Raw genomic sequence first — 25,135 nt, 5'->3', positions numbered from 1 at the left:
TCTTATCAGGTAAATTACTGTACACAGTGTATTCATTAATTTTCATTTTCATGTAGTAAAGGCTCTATGCCTTCATAAAGGATGTACTTTTCCTTTGTTTAAGGGTATTTGGGCAGTTTATTCTCTGTTGTATTCTCAAGTAAACAATACATACAAGTACAGTACAGTATTTTCTGAGGAAACACTCGTACTTATTTTTTTTAACTCCATTCCCAATAACCCGGCATTTTCACAAACTCAGCCTCCCTTTGGTCCACATTAGGCCGAGTTTTCGAGACTCTACTGTATTACTAGAAATTGTTATGGTTTTAAAAATTCATATTATTTGAAAAATTGAAAAGTGGTAAAATTTATAATTATCATTTTATATTTCAGAATTTGTAATGAATCCTAGTGGAAAATCCTATGTTTGTATTCTTCATGAATATGTTCAGCATGCAATGAGAGTGCAGCCACGATATACTTTTAAAGAATTAGGTAAGATATATATAACTGAGGTTTAATTTACATTTTTAAAAGAAAATTTATTAAGAATTCTCTGATGGGTTTATTTAATTGGCAATTCATATACATATTTAAAATCTTATAGCAATATTGTGTATAGTAACACATTCATTTTTTAATAAAATTATGATACTTATTTTTATACTAAAAAGTTAATCCTTACATAAAAGGTAGCAATTAAAGTATCTAATAGATATATTTTTCTTAAAGGAAACTTGTGTTTATTTTCATTTGGATTACAATAAAGAAAAGATATTAAAATATTGATTACAGAATACAAGTGGTAAACAGTCGAAATAATAATAATTATAGTGACACTTTTAATAGTAATTGCAGGGAATTGTAAAACGTTTGTTTTTGAGAATTGCCCATTATTAGAAAGGAAATAAGAAAATCAACATTTTTAACATTATATTATGTTAAAAAGCTCTTAATTTATTTAGAGGTTTAATTGTTTACATATAAACTTATATAAAACTAGCAGACCCTGCCACGCGTTGTTGTGGCTCAAAATGTATCTATTATAAATTTATAACACTTCCCCGTGGGGGGGAATTTTTTGAANATTCATTTCTGTTCATTAATTGACGATAAACATTAATGATTATTTACTATAATTTTTAAATTTAAAATAATTCATATCAGATAATTGACAAGTACAAATAATAAACTTAAAAATAATTTCTTAAAAGGGATTCATTATGAATATTTGTAATGATAAACAGTTAAATATATTATATGAAATTTAATTATAATTAAAAATAATTTATAAAAAAAAATTTTATTTTAGGTATAAAAAGTCAATAAAATTGTTTGGAATATTGATTATAATTTTCTGTAATAATTATGAGGTATTTCGTATTTTACAGCCAGAAGGAACCAAATTGATTACGTGTCCTCTTCCTGTCGCTCCTGAAAAAGGTACTTCTACTGGGAATAATACAAAAAGAGGTTAGGTTTCTGATTATGTTAAATATATATTCAGTTAAAATATAGAAAGTAATTTCTTTACATAAATAATTTGATAATATCTAAGATTGTCAAAATTTAGTAATATATTTATCCAGTTCGTTCGTTATATAAGTATACAGGTACAGAAGATGCATATTCCAGAAATGTAGATGCTGAGATGGATGAGTGGTGTCACAAGGAAAGATAAGATGATCAGTTACATTGGGAAGCTTGTGCATCATGGAGATAGAAGAAAAACTGAGGAAAAAATCTACATGTGGTGGTTTGGACATATGCAATGCTAACCAGAAACAGTCCCAGTGCAAAGAGGCCTGGGAATGTCAATGGAAGGGGCAAGAAGGAGAGTAAGACCTAGAAAGACCTGGAATGAGACTCTTATGATGATGAAAAACCTGATAAGAAGATAATCTCAACAAAACGAAAAGAAGAAATTCTTAACTTACATAAGAAACATCCAAAATGGAAATTACATTACAGCAGAAAGGAGCTAAAGAATTAAAACATATTAGTGATTTATATAAATGGGGAAAAAATAATTTAAATTTCAAACATAGAATTAAAACATTAGCATGTTCTTAAATGAATTTTAAACAAATGTTTGAGGAAGAGCAAGGTAGCTATAAAATTGTTAAAGGTAATCAATTAAAAATATGGGCATTACAGAAATTTCTTGAACTAAATAGTTCAATTAAGTTTACATCTAGTGATTCCTGGGTTGCTCAATATAAAAAAGAATACACATTAGTATCTCGAAAAATTACAAAACTTGTAAATAAAACAGAAATTGGGAAATGAAAAGGATATTTTAATAAAAGCTGTGCAATTTCAAAGAACAGTAAAAAATTTATTGCCATCATGTAACTTTATATTCAGTATGGATCAGTGTGGTTTTTCATACGAAATGATTTCACCACGAACACTTTCATATAAAGGGGAAAAAATACTATTGGATTTACACATTCTCCAAGTAATAAAGTTACACATTCCTACACTGTTCAATATTTAATTAATGCTAATGGACAAGTTGTAGGTAATGTAGTTATTTGCTGACAAGGGGTTTGTGGAATGTTTTGACCTAGAGTTCAAAGATCACTGTTTAATGTTATTATTACAGCTAGCTCATCTAGCAAATTATCTACAGCATTTATTACCAACTATGTAAAAGATGTATTATCTCCAAATATAACAGAAAACTCATTATTAATAATTGACTCGTGGAGTGGATAAACAAATATTAATATTTATAATACAGTGTTTCAAACATCTATAAATTAAAATTCATGTGAAGTACTAATTATTTCACCAAAGTGTACATCTATATGCCAACCTTTAGATGTCAGATTTCATAGACAAGTAAAACTTCTAGCTAAAGAAATTTTAAATGCTATACAATTATTTTGTAATGATTCTTCAACAAAATTGTTTTGGACAACTAGAAATGGCATAACAAAATTACATTCTATTTTTCATCATCAATTATCTGCACCAATATTTAATAATTTGATTAAATATGCATGGTTTGCTTCTGGACTCTCACATGAAAAATGTGAATTTTTAAATGTAAAACAAGTTTTTTTTAAACACTGGCAGTTTAACTTGTGTTGAGAATAATTGTCAAAATCTTTGATTTGTTAAATGTGCATGATGTCAACAAGTTCTTTGCTTTTTGTATAAATGGGGAAAAAACAATTGGATTAAAGAGATGTTTCATATACAAGAACCAATAGACAGCAACCATATTATAATGTGAAGTTCTTTGTTTTGTTGAAAAATATCACATAAATAGTTGCCCATCTAATAATTTGTGAATGTAATTCAGTGTTTCCCAACCTTTTTTGTGCTATGCCCACCTAAGCCTTTCTAAAATTCTTATGCCCACCCTAATATATACAGTGGCTATATGGTTAACTTAAACTCTGGACGAGTCCATTTTCGAATTGCCCCCCTGTGGGGCATGGTCCCCACATTGGGAAATACTGGTTAATTACTTTTCAGTTAAATACATCTAATAAAATGTATTTACTTATTACATTTCGATTATTTTTTTTTATATTTATATATAAAAGTAATGATAGAATATACTATTTTAACAATAAAATATAATATATCTAATCTTTCATATAACACATTTATTTGAGTTTATTCTTTATTCTATTCTGTAAATGTAATATCATTATTTTTCCTCCATGACCCTTTCACATTAAAAATGTGCATATTTGTGTTAAACTAATATAAAATAGTATGACATTTGATTGCTATTAACCCTGATTAAAAGTTTTAGTGAATATTACAAATTTAATTTAGAATTTGTATACTTNGAATGGAACCTCAGGGTGGACATAGGCTCTATATTATTCCGTTAAACATTCATATAAATTAAAATATATAATCTAGGTTAAGGCTTTTATGTCCAACAGATGGCGCTACGAGTACGACGCCCTAAGTTTGCTTTTCTGTGAAAATGAACTAAAGTGGATCAACATCTATCTATTTATATAAATAAAAATGTAATGTTCATTTGTTCCTACCGATTCCTTTGAAATTTTCACACAATGCTGCATTCGAATGCGCACGTGTTTTTATATCATATACGTGTCAAAATTTCCTGCACTGGGGGAGATGGACAGGATTAAGGCTTACAGTAAAGAACTCTGCTTCTATTTATACTATTTAAGATGCGGTTTTTTGCGTTTTAATAGGGTACGTCAACAGAATGTACACTAAAAAGGAATTTTTCGATATTCCCGCACGGGGAGAGGGACAGAATTAAGGCTTACTGTGAAGAACTTGACTTCTATTATATTATTTTAGATGCGGGTTTTTGCGTTTTTGATTGCATTTTAATAGGGTTCGTCAAGACAATGTACACTAATAAGAAATTTTTTGTAAAACTTCCCCCCCACAGGGGAATTGTTATACATTTATAATAGATACATTTTGAGCCACAACAATGCGTGGTGGGGTCTGCTAGTACATACATACATACATACATACATACATACATACATACATACATACTTACAAACATTACCTCTTTATAATATTAGTATAGATGATCTATAATTGTTTTTCTTGAAGTAGATTTAAAATTTTTGCAAACACTTTCAGCCATCTGTATCTTTTTTTATAAGAAGAATTATTACTATGTTAAAACTTTTAACTCAATAACCAAAAAACCCAGCAAAACAACCATTCATTTGAAAAGCAAATCTTTTCATTCATTTTTAAAAGGACATCACCAGGCTGATGTTCTAATATGAAATTGCACAATTTTCAAATGGATTGTAACTTCTACATTGCCACCACTGATTCGAGGATACACCACCCATCTAAAGCAGGTGTGGCCAAACTTTTATCCCTTAGGGGCTACTTTTTTGGTAAAATATAGTCTGCGGGCGACTATGAATATGGACAAACAATTTTAGGATTTTTATATGCACATGTGTTAACATTCATTTGCATTGTTCATCGGGATAAATACAAACAGTATGGGTACGTTGCACAGACAGTCTATTATTGTAAGAATAAATTATCGAATTAATATTTTTAAACATTAATTTAAGTGAAAGCAAATTGTTCAACTTTAGCTTCATGGGCTACTTTCAAAACCTTTGCGGTCGACCATCCCTGATCTAAAGGAACACTGAGTGGACATATCTAAAGGCCTATTAGCCACCACCCATTGGCGTATGAGCTCTGGCTGTGGGAGTCCATTTTAATAGGACCAAAATCCTACACAGAACTGCAGATATCTTGAGTTAATGGAAATTTACAAGACAGCTGTAAGAAAACAAGTCATCAACTATAAGGAAGATAACACAATTCCAAATCTGTGAAAAATATATAACAATTCAATATAAATCTCACAATCTTTGCAAGATTATATATACCCGGGGTGGCCAAGCGCCTTGATAGTCCGAGCCATTTTTCAAAATCTGAAATTTTTCGCGAGCCGCAATTAAAGGTATGCAAAAAATTCCAGATTTCAAAATATATCCGTAGCAAGAGTGATACAAATTGTTTCCTCCAGAGCATAATGTCAACTGTCCATTGCAATGACAGTTTAAAAATTCAAAATTGGTCTGGAGTCGGTCGATAACGGATGATTACGCCACTGTTTATGTTCGTTCGCGCAGTTTTCGATGAGTCATATCATTCTTAACTTGGACGGAAATGAAATTTGTTACAACGTTGCACTTAGTCTTTCATATTTGTTGTTAGTAATTTAAAAGACATTTTGAAACACATACGGAACGATAATAATTTTTTAAAATATAATAACACAAAAATAAAAAGGGAACTCGGGTACATCTATCAAGAGCCACAAATAATCCTTCAAAGAGCCGCATGTAGCTCGCGAGCCGCAGGTTGGCCACCCCTGATATATACAATCTTTCCACCAATCAGCAACAGCAATACAGAAGTTATGGTCTGTTCAAAAATTGTGCAATTTCATATTAGAACACCAGCCTGAAGATGTCCTTTTAAAAATGGATGAAAACATCTGCTTTTCAAATGAGTGGTCGTTTTGTTGATTTTTTTTGTTATTGAGTTAGAAGTCTTATCAATATTAGCCTGTAATCTGTTGTTGTCTCTTGTATTACTACATTTTTTGTAACATTCAATGACTTCTTTGCATATTACATATAACTTTAATATCCAACCCTGAGGCAACTTCTTATTGAATAGATAAACTTTCACTAAAAGTATGCACAAAATATTGTGACATGCTTGAAATTATATTCACTTATAAAACAGTTTTATAAGTGAAAGGTATAATCAATTGTATACAGCTTTAATAACAACCGTACACAGCTTTAATAACAACCGTACTCAAGGTATGCCTTAATTGAAGATAGTTTTATAGATTCTTATGTATACTTTTGTATACTTTTGTATATATGTGTCATATACTCCCCTAATATTATAGTTGGTTATGAATAAGCTAATGTTACTGGAAAATATCAAGAGTAACTGTTACTGAAAAGGAAGTAAGCTGTTACTTCAGTCTATAAGACTTGTATGCATAGTATGTTTTATATTTTTATGAATTCTACGAAACTTGTGTTTTTTTATATGTATGTTATATTCTTTTTTAATGTTTTAGTTGGCTGAAGAGGGGCTTAAGAGCCCGAAACGTGTAAAATGTTCACACATATCAACTAAATAAAGATGAGAAAACCCGCCAAGTGTCTTAATTTATAGCACTTTATTGTGTTAGAAGCATAAACAAATTGTAAAGCACGGTTTCATATCATCATAAAAAAAAAAATCCCATTCTGCATTTTAATGTCCTGCTAATAAAGTATGTATGTATGTATGTCTAAACAATCAACAGACTTACAAGATATTAAATACAAATTTAATTTTGATAATTTTTCATACTTTTAAATTCAATTAACAGTATGAAAAGCTAACAGAATTAAATAAAACTGCTTGTGTAACTTTGCATTGAATATTTTCTAACTAAAAAAGCATATTTGATTAAATGTAATAAGAAGAGATATTTTCATTTTATATTAAACTAAAGGAATAATCACAAAGTTGTCTTAGGCATACTACAGATATGACTTCAAATGCATCAGAATTTCAAATATAAAATTAATCCAAAGCTTTATTTAAAACACTTATTTTATTTATACAATTTAACAAACATACAGTAGTAACATTATAAAATTTTAATTTTATTAATGCAGACATTATTTTCAAACACTCAAAATAGTTGAAGGGCTTAATAGAAGAAGGAGGTAACTAACAAAATGATGATGATGAACAATGTAAGTTCAAAGTTTTTTTTATGTATGTTACATCTGTGTCACAAGTTGCCTTCTTCTACCACCAAACTGAATAGTAGATGAAGACAACTTCTTGAATTGTTTACCATTGGATAGATAAGCATTTATCCCTTTCTTCCACACCACAAACTCAATTTCAAAAAAATTTCAGTTATCTCCGACAGCATTTTTGTTTTTAGAATACGCCATTTGTACCCAAAATCAACTGCATTTTAAGTATTTGTTAATATTTATCATTCACTACCTGTCTTTTCTCTCTTAACATAAATTGCAATGAAAAATAGACTGTAGAAGTCTAATTTGTTATTGATTCTGCAATAACTATTTGAGGAATGTCATTAATCTTTTTAAATATTAAATAAATATAAATAGTAATTTTAATAGAGATTTTTATATTATAAGGCATTTATTAATTTGTATACTCAGGTTATGAATTAGTTTAATTTTATACACACATTATAAATTTGAGAAATTTTTAAAATTTGACAAACTTTGTTTATATAATTTTATTACTAATAATTTCAGAAGAAAAAGTTTTTGATTACTAATTAAATAAATACATTGCAAAAATTCTAATTTGAAAAATTCTTTGTTTCAGAAAATGCTAGTACTCCTTACGGAGCTGTGGTCGTTATAAATGATATGGAATATGGTACAGGATACGGAAGTAGCAAAAAACAAGCTAAATCTGAAGCTGCTAAGGCAACTCTTGAAATATTAATACCTCAAATGAAGAGTGTTCATAAAGATTATAAAAGTACAGATGATCCTCAACAAGATGTACAAGTGAGTTGAAACTGCAACAAATCATAATACAGTATGGTTAAATCTCTTAAACATTTCCTTAATAAAATTTATCAAGTTAGCAAAGTTGACACATCTTGGAGATTGAAATAATGAATATATATTATTTATAGTTTTTTGATGAAGTTCGTGTAGAAGATCCAAGAATAAGTGATCTATGTGCAAAAGCTGGTCAACCATCTCCATATCAGATTTTGTTAGAATGCTTAAAAAGGTATTTTATTTACATAAAAATAATATATCATTGGAAATTTGCAGAATTATAATTGCCTTATAATTGTTATTAACAACATTAATAGAAGTTTGTAAGTAATAGAATTAATAAAATTATATTTTTGAATATTATAATATATAAATTATAAAACATGTCCCTTTATATATTTTTAAGATGTGAAAATTCTTCAAAAATATTAAATACAGTAAAACCTTGATTTAATGGACAAACTTTCTGATCCATGTGCCATACATAATTCAATTACATAAAAATTTAAAATGCTTTTTATAACAGGTTATTTTTTTTCAAATCCAAGCATCACTGCTCTTAAGAACATTGTATTTAACTAAACAAATAAATAATTAAAATGTATTTTCCAAAAAATGTTTGTTTATTAGTCTCAGAACTATAATGAGTACATAAGCAGTAAGAGATGTAGAAATGAAACTTTCTTGTGAAATTAAACTTCTTATAGTACTTAATTTTAATTACACAAACATATCTACATAAGTAAAAATGGATGAACTAACTAATTTGTCAATTTTTTAACTTGTGCCTTCAGAAAACCTACTTTATTATATAATAAACACCCTTTTACCTGAATTAGTCTGTTAAATTGAGGTTTTACTGTATCAAGTTAGTATAAACTTATATTTCTACATCAGATGAATATGCAATTAAAATTTTTGTTTTCACTTAGCAGAAGAATATATTAAATCAGTTAAAAATATAACTATTTATTGCATATAGAAATATTAAAACATTATTCCATTTTAAATATTAATTAAAATCAACATATAATAACGTATAACAATGCAATATACAACTAATAATACTGCTCTGTTTTTAAATGGCCTAATCTCTTTCATGTCTTAAACAAAATTGAATTATATTTATTTACATCAACACAGCCGTACCCCCTAAACTGCACAACTGCCAGAATGGCTAGTGTAGATAACACAGTCGAGAGCGGAGGTATTCAAGATTTCGANATTATTTATTTTTAACCGTTTTCCTAAAAATATTTTATAAAATAAAAAATAAATGAAAAAATTTGTCATATAAGAAATTAAATATACAGGATGTATCTAAATTGGTGTCCATAAATGTAGGGATGTGTTCCTGATACCAAAACACTACAAAAAGTTCATATGAACATAGGTCCAAAAATCCTTTGTTAGAGAGTTATGAAAGGAATTCCCTGTAGTGACCCGTGTAAATCACTTCAAACTTGCATTTTTACGCACTTTCTTCTTTATAGTTGGTGTTGTCATTTCTTTTGTTTTGTCTGTCTTGTTTTTTCTATTTTGTGTTATTCAGAGTAACTTCCATAACATTACCAAACAATGTACTGTATCTAATGTCAATGTTCTGAGGGAGCATATCCAAAATGATTATATATTTGTCAATCTGGACATTAATCATTAACAGGACAATTACACTGGTGTTAAGCATTCACACAAGAATGAGGAAATGTTTTTAGAGAAAACAGACTTTATTAAGTTTCCTGAATTATTGTTATACAAAGGCCTAAAATTGTCACAATAAAATTTAGTATCAGAAGAAGGTATTTTAAACAAGACATCGCCGTTGCCATGTTTCTCAATGTAAGATGTAGTGCCTTCGACTAAAAAAAATGCCATTTTGACTGTTACAAAACAACAATATCACTGATTATTAAAAATTTCATTTTTGTTTAGTGCCACTACATCTTACATTGAGAAACATGGTAACAGTGATGTCTTGTTTAAAATCCCTTCTTCTGATACTAAATTTTATTATGACGATTTTAGGCCTTTGTATAACAATACTTCAGGAAGCTTAATAATAAAGAGAGTCTGTTTTCTCTAAAAACATTTCCTCATTCTTGTGTGAATGCTTAACACCAGTATAATTGTCCTGTTAATGATTAATGTCCACGCTGACAAATATATAATAAATTGAATAAGGACAGTAAGGCAATAATAATTAATATCCAAAATGACTTTGACCAAATTCAAAACACTCCAGGAATTTTCAACAGAGTATGGCAAAGCATGGAACATGCATTGAAGGAGGAGGAGGTCACTGTGAGCAATTTTTATAAATCTATGTTGTTAAATGCCTCACATGTACAATACCATCAGCAATAAAATCTATACCTCCCAACTCCTTAATGGAGGGTTTTCAGACTCATGTTCATATGAACTTTTTGTAATGTAGGGATATGTTCCTGACACCAATTTAGATACACCCTGTATATAGACATTATCTTTGAAAAATACTACTCATCCATATCAGTAATCATTTCTACCTGTTTATATTTCAGAATTTGTTTATTGCTGAATATATTTGATTGTGAATAATTATATTTAACTGTTATAATAGCTTGTTACACATCAGTAAAGATAGCACAATATAAATATGAAAAGCAAAATGAAATTTTTCGATATACAAGGGTTATTTTTTAAATAAGGTTTGTTTGTGAATGAGAGTGAGATTGAGAATGATGCGCGATTACAACAGTGTGCATGAGCATCTGCTTTCAGCATGCTTTGCCCATGTTTAGATGCCATTTGCAACTGTAGAAGTATATAATGTTTAAGAAAATTGAGTCGCCCACCGACTAAGATACAATCTGTTATTCGATTTCAGCACGAAAGATCACAGTAACTGTCTTTTGGGACAGGAAAGGGACTTTGTTAGTGGATTTTATGCCAAGAGGCACAACAATCAATTCTGATGCTTATTGTGTGATTTTAAAAAACCCTGCCGTGCCATACAGAACAAGCAGCGTGGCAGATTTCTTTGAAGTTGGAATTAAAAAAATTTTTGAGCGGTTTGACAAATGTTTGAACAAAAATGGAAATTATGTAGAATATGGGAAAAAATATATTTTAATGATATTTATAGTATTTTTCTTCTTATTAAAAAATGGACCTTATTTAAAAAATATCCCTTATATTTTTAATCGCAACAATTTTTTCACATAATTTATAATGATTGCCATTATTAATTAATAAACCATGATTTTGTTTAAATTTTTATATTAATCTTTTCAATGTTTCTATAAATTATTTGTTAATATATGTAATATTAATTGTCCATTATATTCAAAATTAAATATACAGTAGAGCGTCGTTTATCTGAATCAACTGGGGACTGAGGTTGTTCAGATAACTTATTTTTCAGATAACCAATTAGTAAGAAAAAATATATTAACCTCTCCCGTGTTGAAATTTTTCTTCGTTGCATGTCGCTTTGCATTGAATTTTCGTCAATGTTAAGCCTAATGTAAACTTTTTAAAATAATAATCGTGGCTATTGTATCATTAAAGATTATTTCTTTATTTTGTACAAACAAAATAAATATATTGAAAAATATAAAAACAAAAAAAAAATTATACTTTAGAAGTTAATCTAGTATAAAAGCATTCAATTTAGCATGACACAGTCCTCAGAAGAACACCACACAAGTGCCAGTGCTGCCAGCTTAAAACACACACACACACACAAACAAAAAAAATATTGGAGTAGTCCAAGATATAGCCAAAGATTGCAGCACCACAGCACTAAAGAAAATTTTAATTTGCCGACTGGAATGCTTTTGGTTAACCGATGTTTCAGATAATCAGCTTTTGGATAAACGATGCTCTACTGTAATATGTTTAAAAATGTAGATACTGTGTATATTAACAATTAATTTGAATTGATTAATGCTTTTAAATTATAATTTTTCTTATTCCTGATAGGAATTATGGAATGGGAGATACCCAGATTAAATTTGATATGCAAAATCTTAAACATCAAAAGAATGAGTTTAGGATAACTGTAGGAAAACACACTGCAAGTGTAAGTATTGAAAATTATATAGTGAAACAAATTATACAGGGTGTATTTTTTATCTTGAGACAATGAAATATCTTAATAGGATCTCATTATTTTGGAAAAACGTATAGACAAAAGTTATAGGGTGTCGAGGGCAATCAATTGGTGACCTCAGACATGACCTTTACCTTGACCTTCAAGGTCATTTGGAGGTCAAGTCTGTTTTTTTCAATGAGAACATGTTTTTGACCCTGGAAATGGAAAGAGCAGGAAATTTTACATTCAGATATACCCTTGATCTTAAGGTCTAGGTCAAAGGTCAAGATTATTTTAAGGTTAAAATTAAAAGCTTATTCTAATGGGAAACCATATCTTTTATTAAGATACTATATTGCACTATACTAAAATATTATGCTTAGCTTATTTATTATATAGTCACCTAAATTGAAGGATTTTCCTATAGCCATCCATATTGCTTCTTCTAGGTATCCATTCTTATAATTGAGATGCCTCTTATCATAGATACATTGATACTTTTGAATGTTTTTGATAAATCTAGGTCTTTATGAAGTAGCCATGAGAAAACATACATAAAAGTTTGTTTTCCCCCAGTTTTCTCACCATGTCATGGTGATATAGATTCCACTGACTTCTGATTGGTTGATGGTACTGTTTTACAGACATATTTGCATCAAGAGTTGAACACTGCTCAACTTACTTTATGCTCCTTTTACATCCTAGACCAGTGAAAAATATCACGGGTAACATTACTAAAAACTATTAAGGCAAATGTTTTTATACTCATTTTTATGCAAGTGGAGTCTTGGCCTTAGTGGTGCCAAGATTTCCCGTGTCAGTCATTAGACATCATAACATGAATCATTGATGACATTGCTATTTAAATTAGATTTCAGTGTGCATGCGGTAAAGATACTACTACCATTTTTTTGTATGTGCTGCAGTGAATCTAAATCAAATTAATTAAAAATGAATTCTTGGATGCCATTTATATTATGTGAATGTCAATTAACACAGTTTTTAAGGTGCTTAAGTCAAATTAAATAACAAAAATTTATTATATACAATATTATATTGCTTTTGTAGGCATTTTTATGGGTGAAATACAGCAAAAAAGGTAAAAAAAAGGCTTCATTTCAGTGGTGAGCAACGGATTAATTTATTTTATATTGTTTCTTATGGAAACCTTTGGTTTGGTTTTGAACAGCTTCTAGGAACAAATTGTTTGAAAACCGAGGTTTGACAGCATAAAGAAAAATAAAACAGAAATCAGAAATATAAGATGTTTTTCATATTATTTCACTGACAATAAAATTATATATCTCAGTTTTGTTTTTTACTGTAATTGACTTTAAGAAAATAGGATTAATTATACCTGTAGTATAAATATGACTATAGGAAGAAATTTCCAGTTTTATTGGTATTTTAGTATCTTTCTAGAATTCTGGAATTCTAGCATCTTAGAGGTTCTTCTATTTAAAAACCAATAATCATTTGTTCTTTCCTCTTCCCGTTTCCTCTTTCTAAATTCTTCTTAAAACAGTAACAACTCATTTAATTGTACAGAAAAGAATTTTATGTTCAAAACTAAACCCAAAATATTTATTTTATCTTTGATTTTATTTTTACAAATAACAAAATTTAAGAAATAAAATATAAATATTGTTAAATAGAACTAGTAGCACTTTTTTATATAGATGAGAAGTTAATTTCTTCCTGCTTTACAATATATTTTAAAATTATAAAGAGAAGTTATTATCAAAATTGTTTCCTAAATTTATGTAGATTAAATGTTAATTGCTTTTGTAATTATTCAGAATATATTACTAGCCAGAAATCCATTGAAATGATTAAAATTATTAAAATTGTGCAAAAACTTAAAAGAGATTGCCTGTTGGATACATGTAATAAAAATAATTATAATCATGCTTTTGAATTATGTATGCAGGATGTTCTGTAAGTCTGGACCCATAGAAGTTTCTCATATTGTTTCCATGTAATGAATGAAATGATATTATCAGTGACTACAGAGGAACGAATTCAAGTGATTTTTGGTGGTGGGGACATGCAGTCACCAAGAAGTGACCAGAAAATTCAATAGGCTCCATCCTGACCATGAACCAATCACACAGTATATTGGTAAGCTCATGCGTGCAAAAAAAAATAAATGTATTTAAGGAAACTGGGAACTTACATGACAGCCCTTGCAGCAGACTGCCAAGAACTGTTATGGACAAGGAAAGCATTTTGCACTGAGTTTACAGAAGTTCCTTTGACAATATCAAGATCTCCAAGATCAGTATCCACTGCATCTTGCAACAGTTTACTTAAATTTGGCAACAAGTTTACCAACACATTTGTGTGCAATTGGTCCACAGTGTGGATGGAGCCTATTGAATTTTCTGGTCACTTCTTGGTGACTGCATGTTCCCATCATCAAAATCACTTGAATTCATTCCTTTGTAGTCAGTGACGTCGTTTCCCTGTAATGAAAGGAACAGCAAGATGAGAAACTCCTATGGATCTGGACCCATAAGAGTTTCTCATATACATAACACCCTATATATACATACGTGCACATGTGTGACCACACAAAATGAATTTTGATGTGATCAATGCTCTTTTAATTAATAATTTATTTTATATTAAAATTTCATAAAATATTTTCAGAAATACAATGTATCGTTAAATTAGAAAAGGAAAATTATAACACAATTTCAAAAAATATTTCTCATTAATCTGTTAATATGATTAGGTAATTTGTAAAATTATTGATTTTGATATTTTACTGTGAAAAATGTACATATATATATATATAGTTTGATAATTATATTTAATATTTGAAACCTCACAATTCAACTTTTAATATATATTATCTTTATTTAGTTTAAGAATCAAAGAAGAGTCACAACACGGTTTCATTTTATCAAAAAATTATGTTCTTATTTATTTTCTTTTGTAATGAAAAGATGTTATACTTTATGTAATATAATATAAATATCCTGGAAACATCTTATAAAGTAGATTTCACTTGAATATGTACAAAGTTTTTTGGAGCATTAAGAGGATCTTTATATTTGCATTTTGGGTTTGGTCATGCTAACAATGAACTTAGCTGGATAGTGAAGGACAGAATCTAAGTTCTAACCCAGATTCAAAATTCTTGAAAGCAGTAGGAAATGCTTTTATGTCCTTGGCTGTACAATTATTAAAATATAGAGATAAAAGTAAATACATTTAGCCTCTATATAACTTCTCAGTTGTAAATGTTTTTTGTACTAAGTAATCATAAACAAAGCATTCTAATATCAGCTTAGAAAAAATATGCCTAAATAAAATATATTTTTTAATAATTTCAATAAATGATATAATATTTATTAAAATTATTTTATTATTATTATTTTTAGGTTGTTTGTAAAAATAAGAGAGATGGAAAACAGCGTGCTTCACAAGCTATTCTTCAGGTGTGTAAAAACAATTCAATTTACCAAATAAATAAATAAATAATTAACGCACAAACATTTAATGTTTGTCTAAAAAATATAACTTAAACTATGATTTCTAATTTTCCGAGATTATGGTGTGCATTAACACTGATAAAAATAACTAATTTTAATATCTCACATATCTCAATAATATTTATTTATGTATTGTATTAGACATATTTGTCCATTACAAGGAGGAAATACATGTATATTAATAACAATGTTCATACTAAAGACCAGACAGTTTGATATGCTGTCAAATGCAGCTTTAAAATTGATAAACACTGCATATAATTCTCATCTTTGCTACCTAAGCTGTTCCTGTATTAAGCCATTTAATATAAATATTTGGTTTAAAGAAAATCCTTCTCTAAATCCTGATTGTTCTTGATATAATATTTTCCTTTCATTAACCAAAAGAATTCAAAATAACCATAACTAATCTGCCAATTACTGGAACTAGTGAAATTGGATAATCATTTTTGAAGTTGGAAATAACAACTCTTTTATGTATGGGTAATATCAGAATTTCAATCCAACTATTTGAAAAATTTGCATTCTTTTAATTTTATTAAACAGGTTAAAATTTTCAAGAATTGATAATCAGGAATGTTTAAAACATTCTGCTCTAATCGGATCTATAACCAAGTGCCTTATTACATTTAAATTTAGCTACTACATTTTTTAATTCTTCAAAAACAATATCAGAGTCCAAAATTTTGTTATAGGGTGTAATACTTAACATGTTTATGTTTAAGGACTCAAATGATGGCCCATATAAACTCACATTCAAATCAAATTTTTTAGAGTAATATGAAAACCAATTGATATTGCTGGAAGAAATAAATGGCTTTTGTTTTCTGAATTTTTCTCTGACAATAGACCAAAATGTTTTAGAATTCCTAGTTTATCATCAGAATTTGAATAGACTGCTTATTATCATTTTTCTTTTTATGATGAAGAGAGTTGTTTTTTTTATACACAAGAAAAAAAAATCAGCTTTATCTCTTTTCCTCCATGTTATTAAGTAACCGTTTCAGTTTCCTTTTCATTAAACTACACTCTTTGTCATACCATTTATTCAACATTTTTACCACAAATGGACATTATTTCCATCTTTACAAAAATTATACCCAATTGCTTTGCCATTCCTGTTAAAATATCTGGAGATAGAAATAGATAAATAAATAAAACTCACACCAAAATTGTATAACCTTCTTGATAAATTTGGCACTTGTGAATCCAGCGTAATGTACTGCCGTTCTTACGATTTCCAGTTCGACTTTTATTAGAGCTTACGATGAGGGAAGTAGCATGCTGGATTCACAAGTGCCAAATTTACGCATGTACTACGTAGGGTAAAAGATTCCCTTTTCCCATTTACCACACTACATAGCAAAAAAGAAATGTCTAGAGTACAATCAGCACTGCCGTACCTAGGAGCACCGTCCATACTTATTAGCCGTATTTTCCGGCGATACAGCTTTACTCTTCCTTTAACTACCCTACCCAACCTACGCAGGAGTATATGCAATGATCGGGATAAAGTCGACGTTTTAGAAAAATCGGGAATATACGCAGTGCAACTGGAAAATCCAATAACGGGGACAATTGAGAAGTATATAGGGGCAACGACAAGAATGCTCGCTTGCCGTATCGCAGAACATCAAGATGATATAAACAAAGGAAGACAGACCACAGAGCTTGCCAGAAAAGTTCTACAGCAGGGCTATAACCCGTTATGGTCAAAAACAGCGTTGCTCAGGAGCTGTAACAACAGAAGAATTACATTTATTTGGGAAGCGCTCCTTACAATGACCACAGACGCATGCAACGTCCCCACACTGGACTTGCCCGAAATATGGGTTACTTTATACCAGCGTTTAAATAGCAAAAAGCGCCAAGAGTCGCACAATTAGTACGATCGCTCGTCAACGCATGCGCTGCTAGTCGTGTGGATTTAAGATATTTCGAACGCCGGCAAAAGCTTGGTGCACGTGACCAACGGAATTACCGAACGCTATAATTTAGAAATTGACAAGAAAAAAAAGAATTTTTTTCCGTTTTCTACTTGGAACATTCTGCACGTTCTAATTCAAATTTGTTCTTTTTTTCGCCTGAAGACGACGATATAATACTCGTCGAAAGTACTTGCGATATAAGAAAAATCGTATTAACGCTGAACTCAGTGCTCTTTATCAAGAAGGTTATATCTGGAGATATTAGTTCAATCATAGAATTCTGATAAATTTGTAAATAATTCGGCAATATTATACACCTTGAAATTTGAAGTGCAGAAATGTGAGAAGGCACATATTTAACTAGTACCAAAGTGATAACTATGTTAGAATCCAATCATTTTGCTATTTTATCATATTTAAAACTCAAAAGTCGGCAATTTCTTCCGAGAAAACAGCTGAACTCTCCATATTTCAATAATAACTATAATTTAATATCTCGAGATCCTGTTTTTATAGTAATTTCTCTTTATAATCTGTATTATATTTGCATAATAATGAAAAACTAAAATTTGAGTCATTGTGAATCCACTTCTAAAGTTATTATTTGCAAACATGTCATATCTATAATGACATTTTGTTGTTATAGAGTGTAACAATAATTGAACATGTTCACGGAAATTTCATTAATCTGTATTGCTATTTTATGACAACAACAGAAGTATCATTATTTACCATTTCAAAATGGAGAATCTGCTCATGGTCAATCATGCGATTATATAAATAACATACAAATAATAGGGTAACCAATAGATTTATGCCAAATCTATTGGTTACCCTTTCTGTCCATAGTTTTTAAACTTATATGCTGTTATTAAAAAATTAATTTTTAACTTTATATGGAGATTCAGTGCTCCTTAATTAAGAGAGACTAAGGGAACACATGCTATTCTAGTGGATATATACATTCTATGTGCCTTATAATTTTTCTGCAGCTGCAGTTTCCAATCTGTTATAGATGATGGTGATCATCTATTCTAGATATTTTTTCAACTATTTCCAGTCTCATCTGTCATTTGCAGCCCTGTTGATAAGTAATATATATGTAAAATTAGATAGATATACTTTGGTCTAATTTTACATATATATTACTTATCAACAGGGCTGCAAATGACAGATGAGACTGGAAATAGTTGAAAGAATATCTAGAATTCTTTCAAAAGTAACTATATGGTAAACAATAGGTAATCCAACACACTCAACATCTGTACACAACAGTTGCTGCTATTACCGGATTATGATATCTACAATTTAAGCCTATCCAACTCAGATAAAATTTCATTTTAGATATCAAATTGTCAACTAATTATTCGGAATACATGATTTTTCAAGACAATTATAAACTGTTGCAGCATTTCCTTATTACTACTTGTTATTGTGGAATGAAAAAAGAGGTCTACAAAGATTTTTAATGAAAATAAACTTGAGATAACCCTACAGATGGATCAGGTACATAACATAAGTGTCCATTAATTAGATATAAATATTATGAAGGGAGAATTAATAATTGAGATGTATAGAAAACCATCTTAAATCCTCATATGCATTCATTATACTTTAAAAAAATGTTCAAGTAAAAGATGGCATATCCAATTCTGGAAACAAGCTAAGCTGTCCTATTTTCAATCATACAAAGAAATTACTTTTATGTAAAAGAAGTAAGACAATCATATGGATATACATATTTTTCTTGTTCAATGGGAAACACACAACAAAAGGAAAAAGAGAAAATTATTAGATTGTAATGGAAGCTCTTATCATATAAATTTAAATTTTATTAAAATCATTATGAATGAAACAAAAAAACAACTGCAATAAATCTGCTGTGTAATTTTATAATTTTTATTCTATTACTAACATTAAATCTATAAATAATCACAATGAATACACAGTATTTTTGTACTGTTACTACAAACTTGTAATTTAAGTGGTCAGGTATTTACATGTCTTATTATTATTATTTATAAAATTGTGTTATGTTTTGTCTAGGCTCTCCATCCTCATATTGTCTGTTGGGGATCATTATTACGTTTATATGGAAAAGGTTCCTGTAAGACATTAAAAGAGAAAAAGGTAATTACCTAAAATATTCAGTAAATCCTATTCTTTGCAATTGATAATTATTAATTAGTCTGTTCAATTCTTCATAAAAACATAAAACATTTATTAAGTGTAAGTATTAATAATTCAAATGTATATTTCTAGTTTATTGATAGTTACATTAAAGTATACTATACAGTTAATAATAATCTTTATCTAAATTAGGCTAATTAACCTTTATTAGCAGTTACATATAGTAGAATATCAATATAAGCTCCTCATAATGTGTTTTAATGGTTTTTGTAGTTGCAATATTCATAACTAATTTATTGCATGTTTGTGGTTAGATGAAGATACGAAAGAACAATTACATTGTCATTTAAAAATCTTTAATTAATTAATTGTCTTAGAGTGCATTGTATTTTTTCAAATTTTTGAACAATTAATTTATTTGTGTTCACCAAAGAGTTTGTTGGAAATTAATAACATTGTAAATAAGACAAATGGACTTCAAAGAGATTTTCCATTTTTAAAAGTTAAAAATTTGTAAAAAATCAACTCTGAAATTCATAATTATTTTTTATTTCTTGAATAGAAATGATCTTTATATACAAGGATTTCAAATAAATTAATATTCAAAAGTAGATAATATAGCATTCTTAATAATGAATATCTATGAATATTTATGAATAGTTATTATGATGTATATGATGTATTATGATGAATATTTATGATGTAAATAGAAAATTATTACTAATACAATTCATATAATCTTAAGGTATGGATAAGGTTTTTATAATAGAAAGATTTATGTTATTTGTATGACACTCACTTTTACAGTCAAATTATACAAACTATTTTTGTTAAGATTAAGCACAACCAGACAATCTGCTGAATTATTAGGCTATTAATTAAATTAGCCTGTTAACTGCGTACCTCAAGACAAATTATTTAAGCCACAATCTCATGTTAATTTAGAATTTCTGGAAGAATTGGCTCAGAGCAGGATTCAAATCTGCAACTCCTGCTTATCTCTGGACAGATTACTTAAAAGGCTAATTTAACAATTAGATATTAATAGCTCGATAATTTGGCAGATCATCTAGTTGCAATTAATTAAAAAATTGGGTCATAGAATTATTGTTTATATAAGTAAAAAAAAATAGTATAAAAAGTAATTTTAGGATTTTTGTTCATATTGTATTTTTGTTTTGTTAGGAAGAGGAACAACAAATTACAGAACTCCAAAGCAAAGCTTGTGCCAATAAACCTAACATATCGATACTTAATAAACTTCAGGAAGAAATGTTGAAACTATATGAAAGAAAAGTAAGCATATTTTGATTGTTATGAAACTGTCATTTGTTGTCCAGAGAATAAGTTAAAGATAAATGTTTTCAGAAAATTTACAATTCTGACATCAGATCTGTGAGATGTAAGTAACATCCCAAACTCGACACACAAAAAATGGAATATTTATTAATAATTTGGAATGTCATTTATAATGCAGATCTGATGCTGGAGTTGGAAATGTTCTTAAAACATTTTGAGAGTTATTTGTCTTCATACTTTTCATTTGAGAGCAACAAACAATGCTTTGAAACTAGTACAGGTAACCTCCGTATAACATGGGAGTTACGTTCCAAAAAGTTGTTTCTTATAACAAGGATTCGCATAACATAGCAAAGAACTAGTATGCTGGAAAAGGGGGGTTAGGTTCAAAAACTTAAAAAACATGCTGTTAAATAATAAATCCAATTTAAATAAGGATTTAAGTAAATATTTTACCATTCATCCTGCATGAGCATCATCAACTGTTAACAGTTTTTGGGTGCGGTCACTCTGCAATGGGAGTGCGCTGCTGTTTGTTGAAAGAGCATTCAAAGTAGCCACAAAAACAATTAGAATGCTCATGTTGAGGTATAAAGGAACGCACCCTTTATTACATTTCATGTTGTACGAGGGTTTTACCCAATTCCTGAATCGTGTTAGAGTGAACCCGTGCTATATGGGGGGTTACCTGTATTAACATTTTTTAATTTGTAAATTAGACCTAATTTAAATCATAGCTTATCACAACACACTTTTCTTGCTACCGAGATAGTTTTATTGAAAACTAAGTATTTTTTTTGAAAAAATATAAAACTAAATTAAAACACTCTTTCCTAGACCGACTTCGAGTGATTTATATTAGCGGACAAATAGTAAAGTATCTTTGTTGATTACTATTTGTCCGCTAATATAAATCACTCGAAGTTGGTCTAGGAAAGAGTGTTTTAATTTCTAAAAATAGACGAGTAAATTATATTTTTTTAAGTATTGTTTTATGAAAATATAACGTTTTTGGCCTATCCTCAGGCGAAACATTGGATTTGAGTAAAAAATACTTTATTGTTTTGTTTATGAAATCAGTCATTTAAGATTGTATATACAGGAAATCCTTGTTGTGATATGCACACATTAACTCATTCATTTAGATCACAGGTTCTCAAACTTATTTCAACCACTGCCCACTTTGAGATAGGTAAAAAAAACAATCTAGTGCCCCATATTTTTGAACTTTTTTTACATTATATTTGCAATAATTGTAACAGATGGTAATGTTTAAACATGCACTATTATATGGATAGGGTGTGACCCATATCCTATTTCTGAGATCAAAGGATGTTTCAATGAGAAGAAATAAAAGTCATTTTTAATCACTACCGCCCACTTTGAGAAAGGATGAAGTGACTCCATGCCGTAAGAGAACAATAGACCAAAAACAAGTCAGGTTAATTATTGTTACCTTAGAAACAAAGCTAATGTTTTTGGGCGTGTCACCCCTACCCATGGGCTACAAGTGTCATATTGAGATATTTGTAGGCTACTTTGGGCTACATTTTGAGGAATCAGGTTTTATAAAAAAAAAAAAAGCAAAGCAATCTGAGATTCTCACTGAACAGGTATTGCTTAACTTCTATGATAATTAATAATAATATACAAAAAATAGTGTTCTGTATCCATGTTGTACGAGTCACTTAGACTTTACAAATACGTGTGCTGGGCTGTGAACGGCTCACGTATTTGTAAAATCTAAGGGAATTGTCAACTGTATGTGAATGATTCAAAGTTACAAGGATTTCCTGTAGAGCATCAGTTAACCGAAAGCGTTCCAGTCGGCAAATTCAAATTTCCACTAGTGCTGTGGCTATTTGAATATTATTTTTGTTGGTGTGTGTTTTTTAGCTGGCACTGGCATGACCACGAGAAGGTACTTAAGGAGGTGCCAGTATTTGAACAAGGCTTTTTTCTGAATTGGAACGTTTTTGATATTAGATAGTATTTCGGAAGTTATTGTTTTTATTTTTTCATACATGATCAGTTATCCAAAACAAATTTGAGACTGTACAGTAGAGCATCAATTATCTGAATTACCCCAGAGGGATGCCTGTATTTTAGTTAGATTCAAACTGTTCTGTTCTTGGAGATGGATTGCTACACTATTGGAAGGAGGTGTAGAACCAAACTTGTCAAACAAAATACATTAGACGACTAAATACCAGTGAGGATTACTTTGTTCACTTCCCAAGAAATGTTTCATATCAGAGTCCGACGTGAAATGTTTTTCATCCAAATGTAATGTTTGTGCTTGGCATTTATTCTGACACCAGTATGAGGTTCAGGCTGTGTCTAATTGGTCTTTTAGCCACCTTATTGCCAAACAGAAGTAATTACACGTGGTCTCATAAGTGACTCTTTCCTCTTACCCCTAGTTCTCACAACTACAATCTGTTACAGATGGACAAGACAGTAATTTTGTCATTTTGGCTTGTGATATTAGAGAGGTTGTGGACGATGTTCAGCGCTGCTTTCCTAGGAGTTTGGAATGTCGAGCATGATTCCACCGACTATCCAAACTTCTAGGCCTTTAGGAAAGTGGTGCTGAATGTCTGAAAACGTCAGCTGCAACTTCTCTATTATCAAAATAAACATTCTTCGGAGAGTGAAGCACAACGATCGTTACAACAAAAATAATGTGGTTTTTGTCAATCTTCATCATCTACCATCACATGAATGCTTCCGAATTTTCTATGGACCGTGGCTCCATAGAAAATTTGGAAGCATTCATGTGATGATTGATCATAGTATAGTATATACTATAAATAAAATAATGAATTAACCTAAAACATATTCTACTGCAATATCATCAAAAGCTAAAAACAATATAAGTATGACTTTTTTACAAAAAAAATTTTTGTTTTTAGCTTTTTATGCTGCATCTTAATAATTATACATGTCAAAACTAGTGAGATTTTTCAATGTTAGTCAACCTATAATATTTGAAATTTTTTCTTTCTAGAATACAGTAAGACCGATTGGAAAATTTATACCACAAGAAATGGAACTACCTTCTGCTTCAACATCAAATCTAAACAATGTGGAATTTTAAAAGTATAATTAACTAGTCACCACATTATTCCAATTTTTTTTTTTACTGTTTATTTGGTGAATTCTCAATAAAATTACAGATTTTATTAATTATTTGAATGTCTTCTTAAAAATACCAAGCTTTATTATGCTAAGTTAAGGTACCATGGATCTACGGTCATTTTGTCTCGACTCTGTATAAGTGCATTTTTAACGTGCTCAGGCTTACTTTAAAATCAATGATGATAAATTTCAATTATTTTGCATTTAATAATAAAAAAATCATTATTTTAACGTAAACTATATATCGTCTTCATACATATTTTTTATTCTATCCGGAGGAAGTCAAATAAAACGTCTCTCTGACTTCGCTCCACTGATCTGGTTCTTTAGCATTAGTAAAATCTTTCAGCGATCTTTCTACATAGTCAACTCTTCCGGTTCCGTCCACCACGATTACCGTGTGGCATCTACGACAAAGAATTTAAATTACATTCAACCATTTGGTAATGGCAATTAATACAAAGTTGTGTAAATTTATAGACCTCTTATTTTGTAATAACAAAAAATTACATATACAATTTCAAATTACTTTCCCCACAGTTAACTAAATTTTATCATCTCATATTAGAAATCAACATGTGTGAAATAGTGTTCTTGATTCTTGATTATTAATTATGAATAATCTGACAAAGTTTAGTAACTAAGTTTTTGAAGTCATTTACTATCAAATTTAAATTAATTTCGATCCGGTTTCTTGGTACTGCATGTACATTGCATTTGGCAAATTGAAAAAATTCCACTTACCTGCTGCCGTAACAATATTCTGGTAAATATACAAAAATAGCACTTAATTTCTGTAGGAAATTTTCGCTTTTACCAAAACCTTGATTTTTCATTTGTTTATCAACTGGGTAACTGTAAATAAATGTTTTTAAAAGTAAAAATTAATCACCATCATAAAAAGTGTTTAAAGCAAAATTTAATATATTTAAGTACAGCATTGTTGATGCCAGAGCACCAGGGGTTTAGCATATCCCAATACAGGAGGAACGGTTTAGAATTGTC

At 29.3% G+C, this 25,135-nt stretch overlaps 2 protein-coding genes across 4 annotated transcripts in view; one reads left to right on the top strand and one right to left on the bottom strand.

The window, feature by feature from the left end:
- The window catches only part of LOC111621249 (microprocessor complex subunit DGCR8-like), an 87,406-nt gene extending 63,225 nt beyond the window's left edge, over positions 1-24,181 (top strand). The window contains exons 8-15 of the mRNA XM_023363330.1: positions 376-477; positions 7,870-8,057; positions 8,189-8,289; positions 12,021-12,120; positions 15,522-15,578; positions 19,607-19,690; positions 20,876-20,986; positions 24,000-24,181. Coding sequence (XP_023219098.1) covers positions 376-477; positions 7,870-8,057; positions 8,189-8,289; positions 12,021-12,120; positions 15,522-15,578; positions 19,607-19,690; positions 20,876-20,986; positions 24,000-24,089 — 833 coding nt within the window. The 3' untranslated portion in view covers positions 24,090-24,181. The remainder of the gene's footprint in view (positions 1-375; positions 478-7,869; positions 8,058-8,188; positions 8,290-12,020; positions 12,121-15,521; positions 15,579-19,606; positions 19,691-20,875; positions 20,987-23,999) is intronic.
- Positions 24,182-24,382: 201 nt separating this feature from the next.
- LOC111621242 (transport and Golgi organization protein 2 homolog) overlaps positions 24,383-25,135 on the bottom strand; it is a 36,709-nt gene continuing 35,956 nt past the window's right edge. For all 3 annotated transcript variants that reach the window (XM_023363322.1, XM_023363321.1, XM_023363320.1), the window contains exons 7-8: positions 24,875-24,985; positions 24,383-24,537 (exon numbers count right to left, since the gene is read on the bottom strand). In XM_023363322.1, coding sequence (XP_023219090.1) covers positions 24,399-24,537; positions 24,875-24,985 — 250 coding nt within the window. In that variant the 3' untranslated portion in view covers positions 24,383-24,398. The remainder of the gene's footprint in view (positions 24,538-24,874; positions 24,986-25,135) is intronic.

Source organism: Centruroides sculpturatus, unplaced genomic scaffold (genome assembly GCF_000671375.1).
Source record: "Centruroides sculpturatus isolate CEXI.00-Female unplaced genomic scaffold, Cexi_2.0 scaffold283, whole genome shotgun sequence".
Lineage (NCBI taxonomy): Eukaryota > Metazoa > Arthropoda > Arachnida > Scorpiones > Buthidae > Centruroides > Centruroides sculpturatus.
Note: the sequence above shows the minus strand (reverse complement) of the source record. Positions and strands in the feature narration are given on the sequence as shown.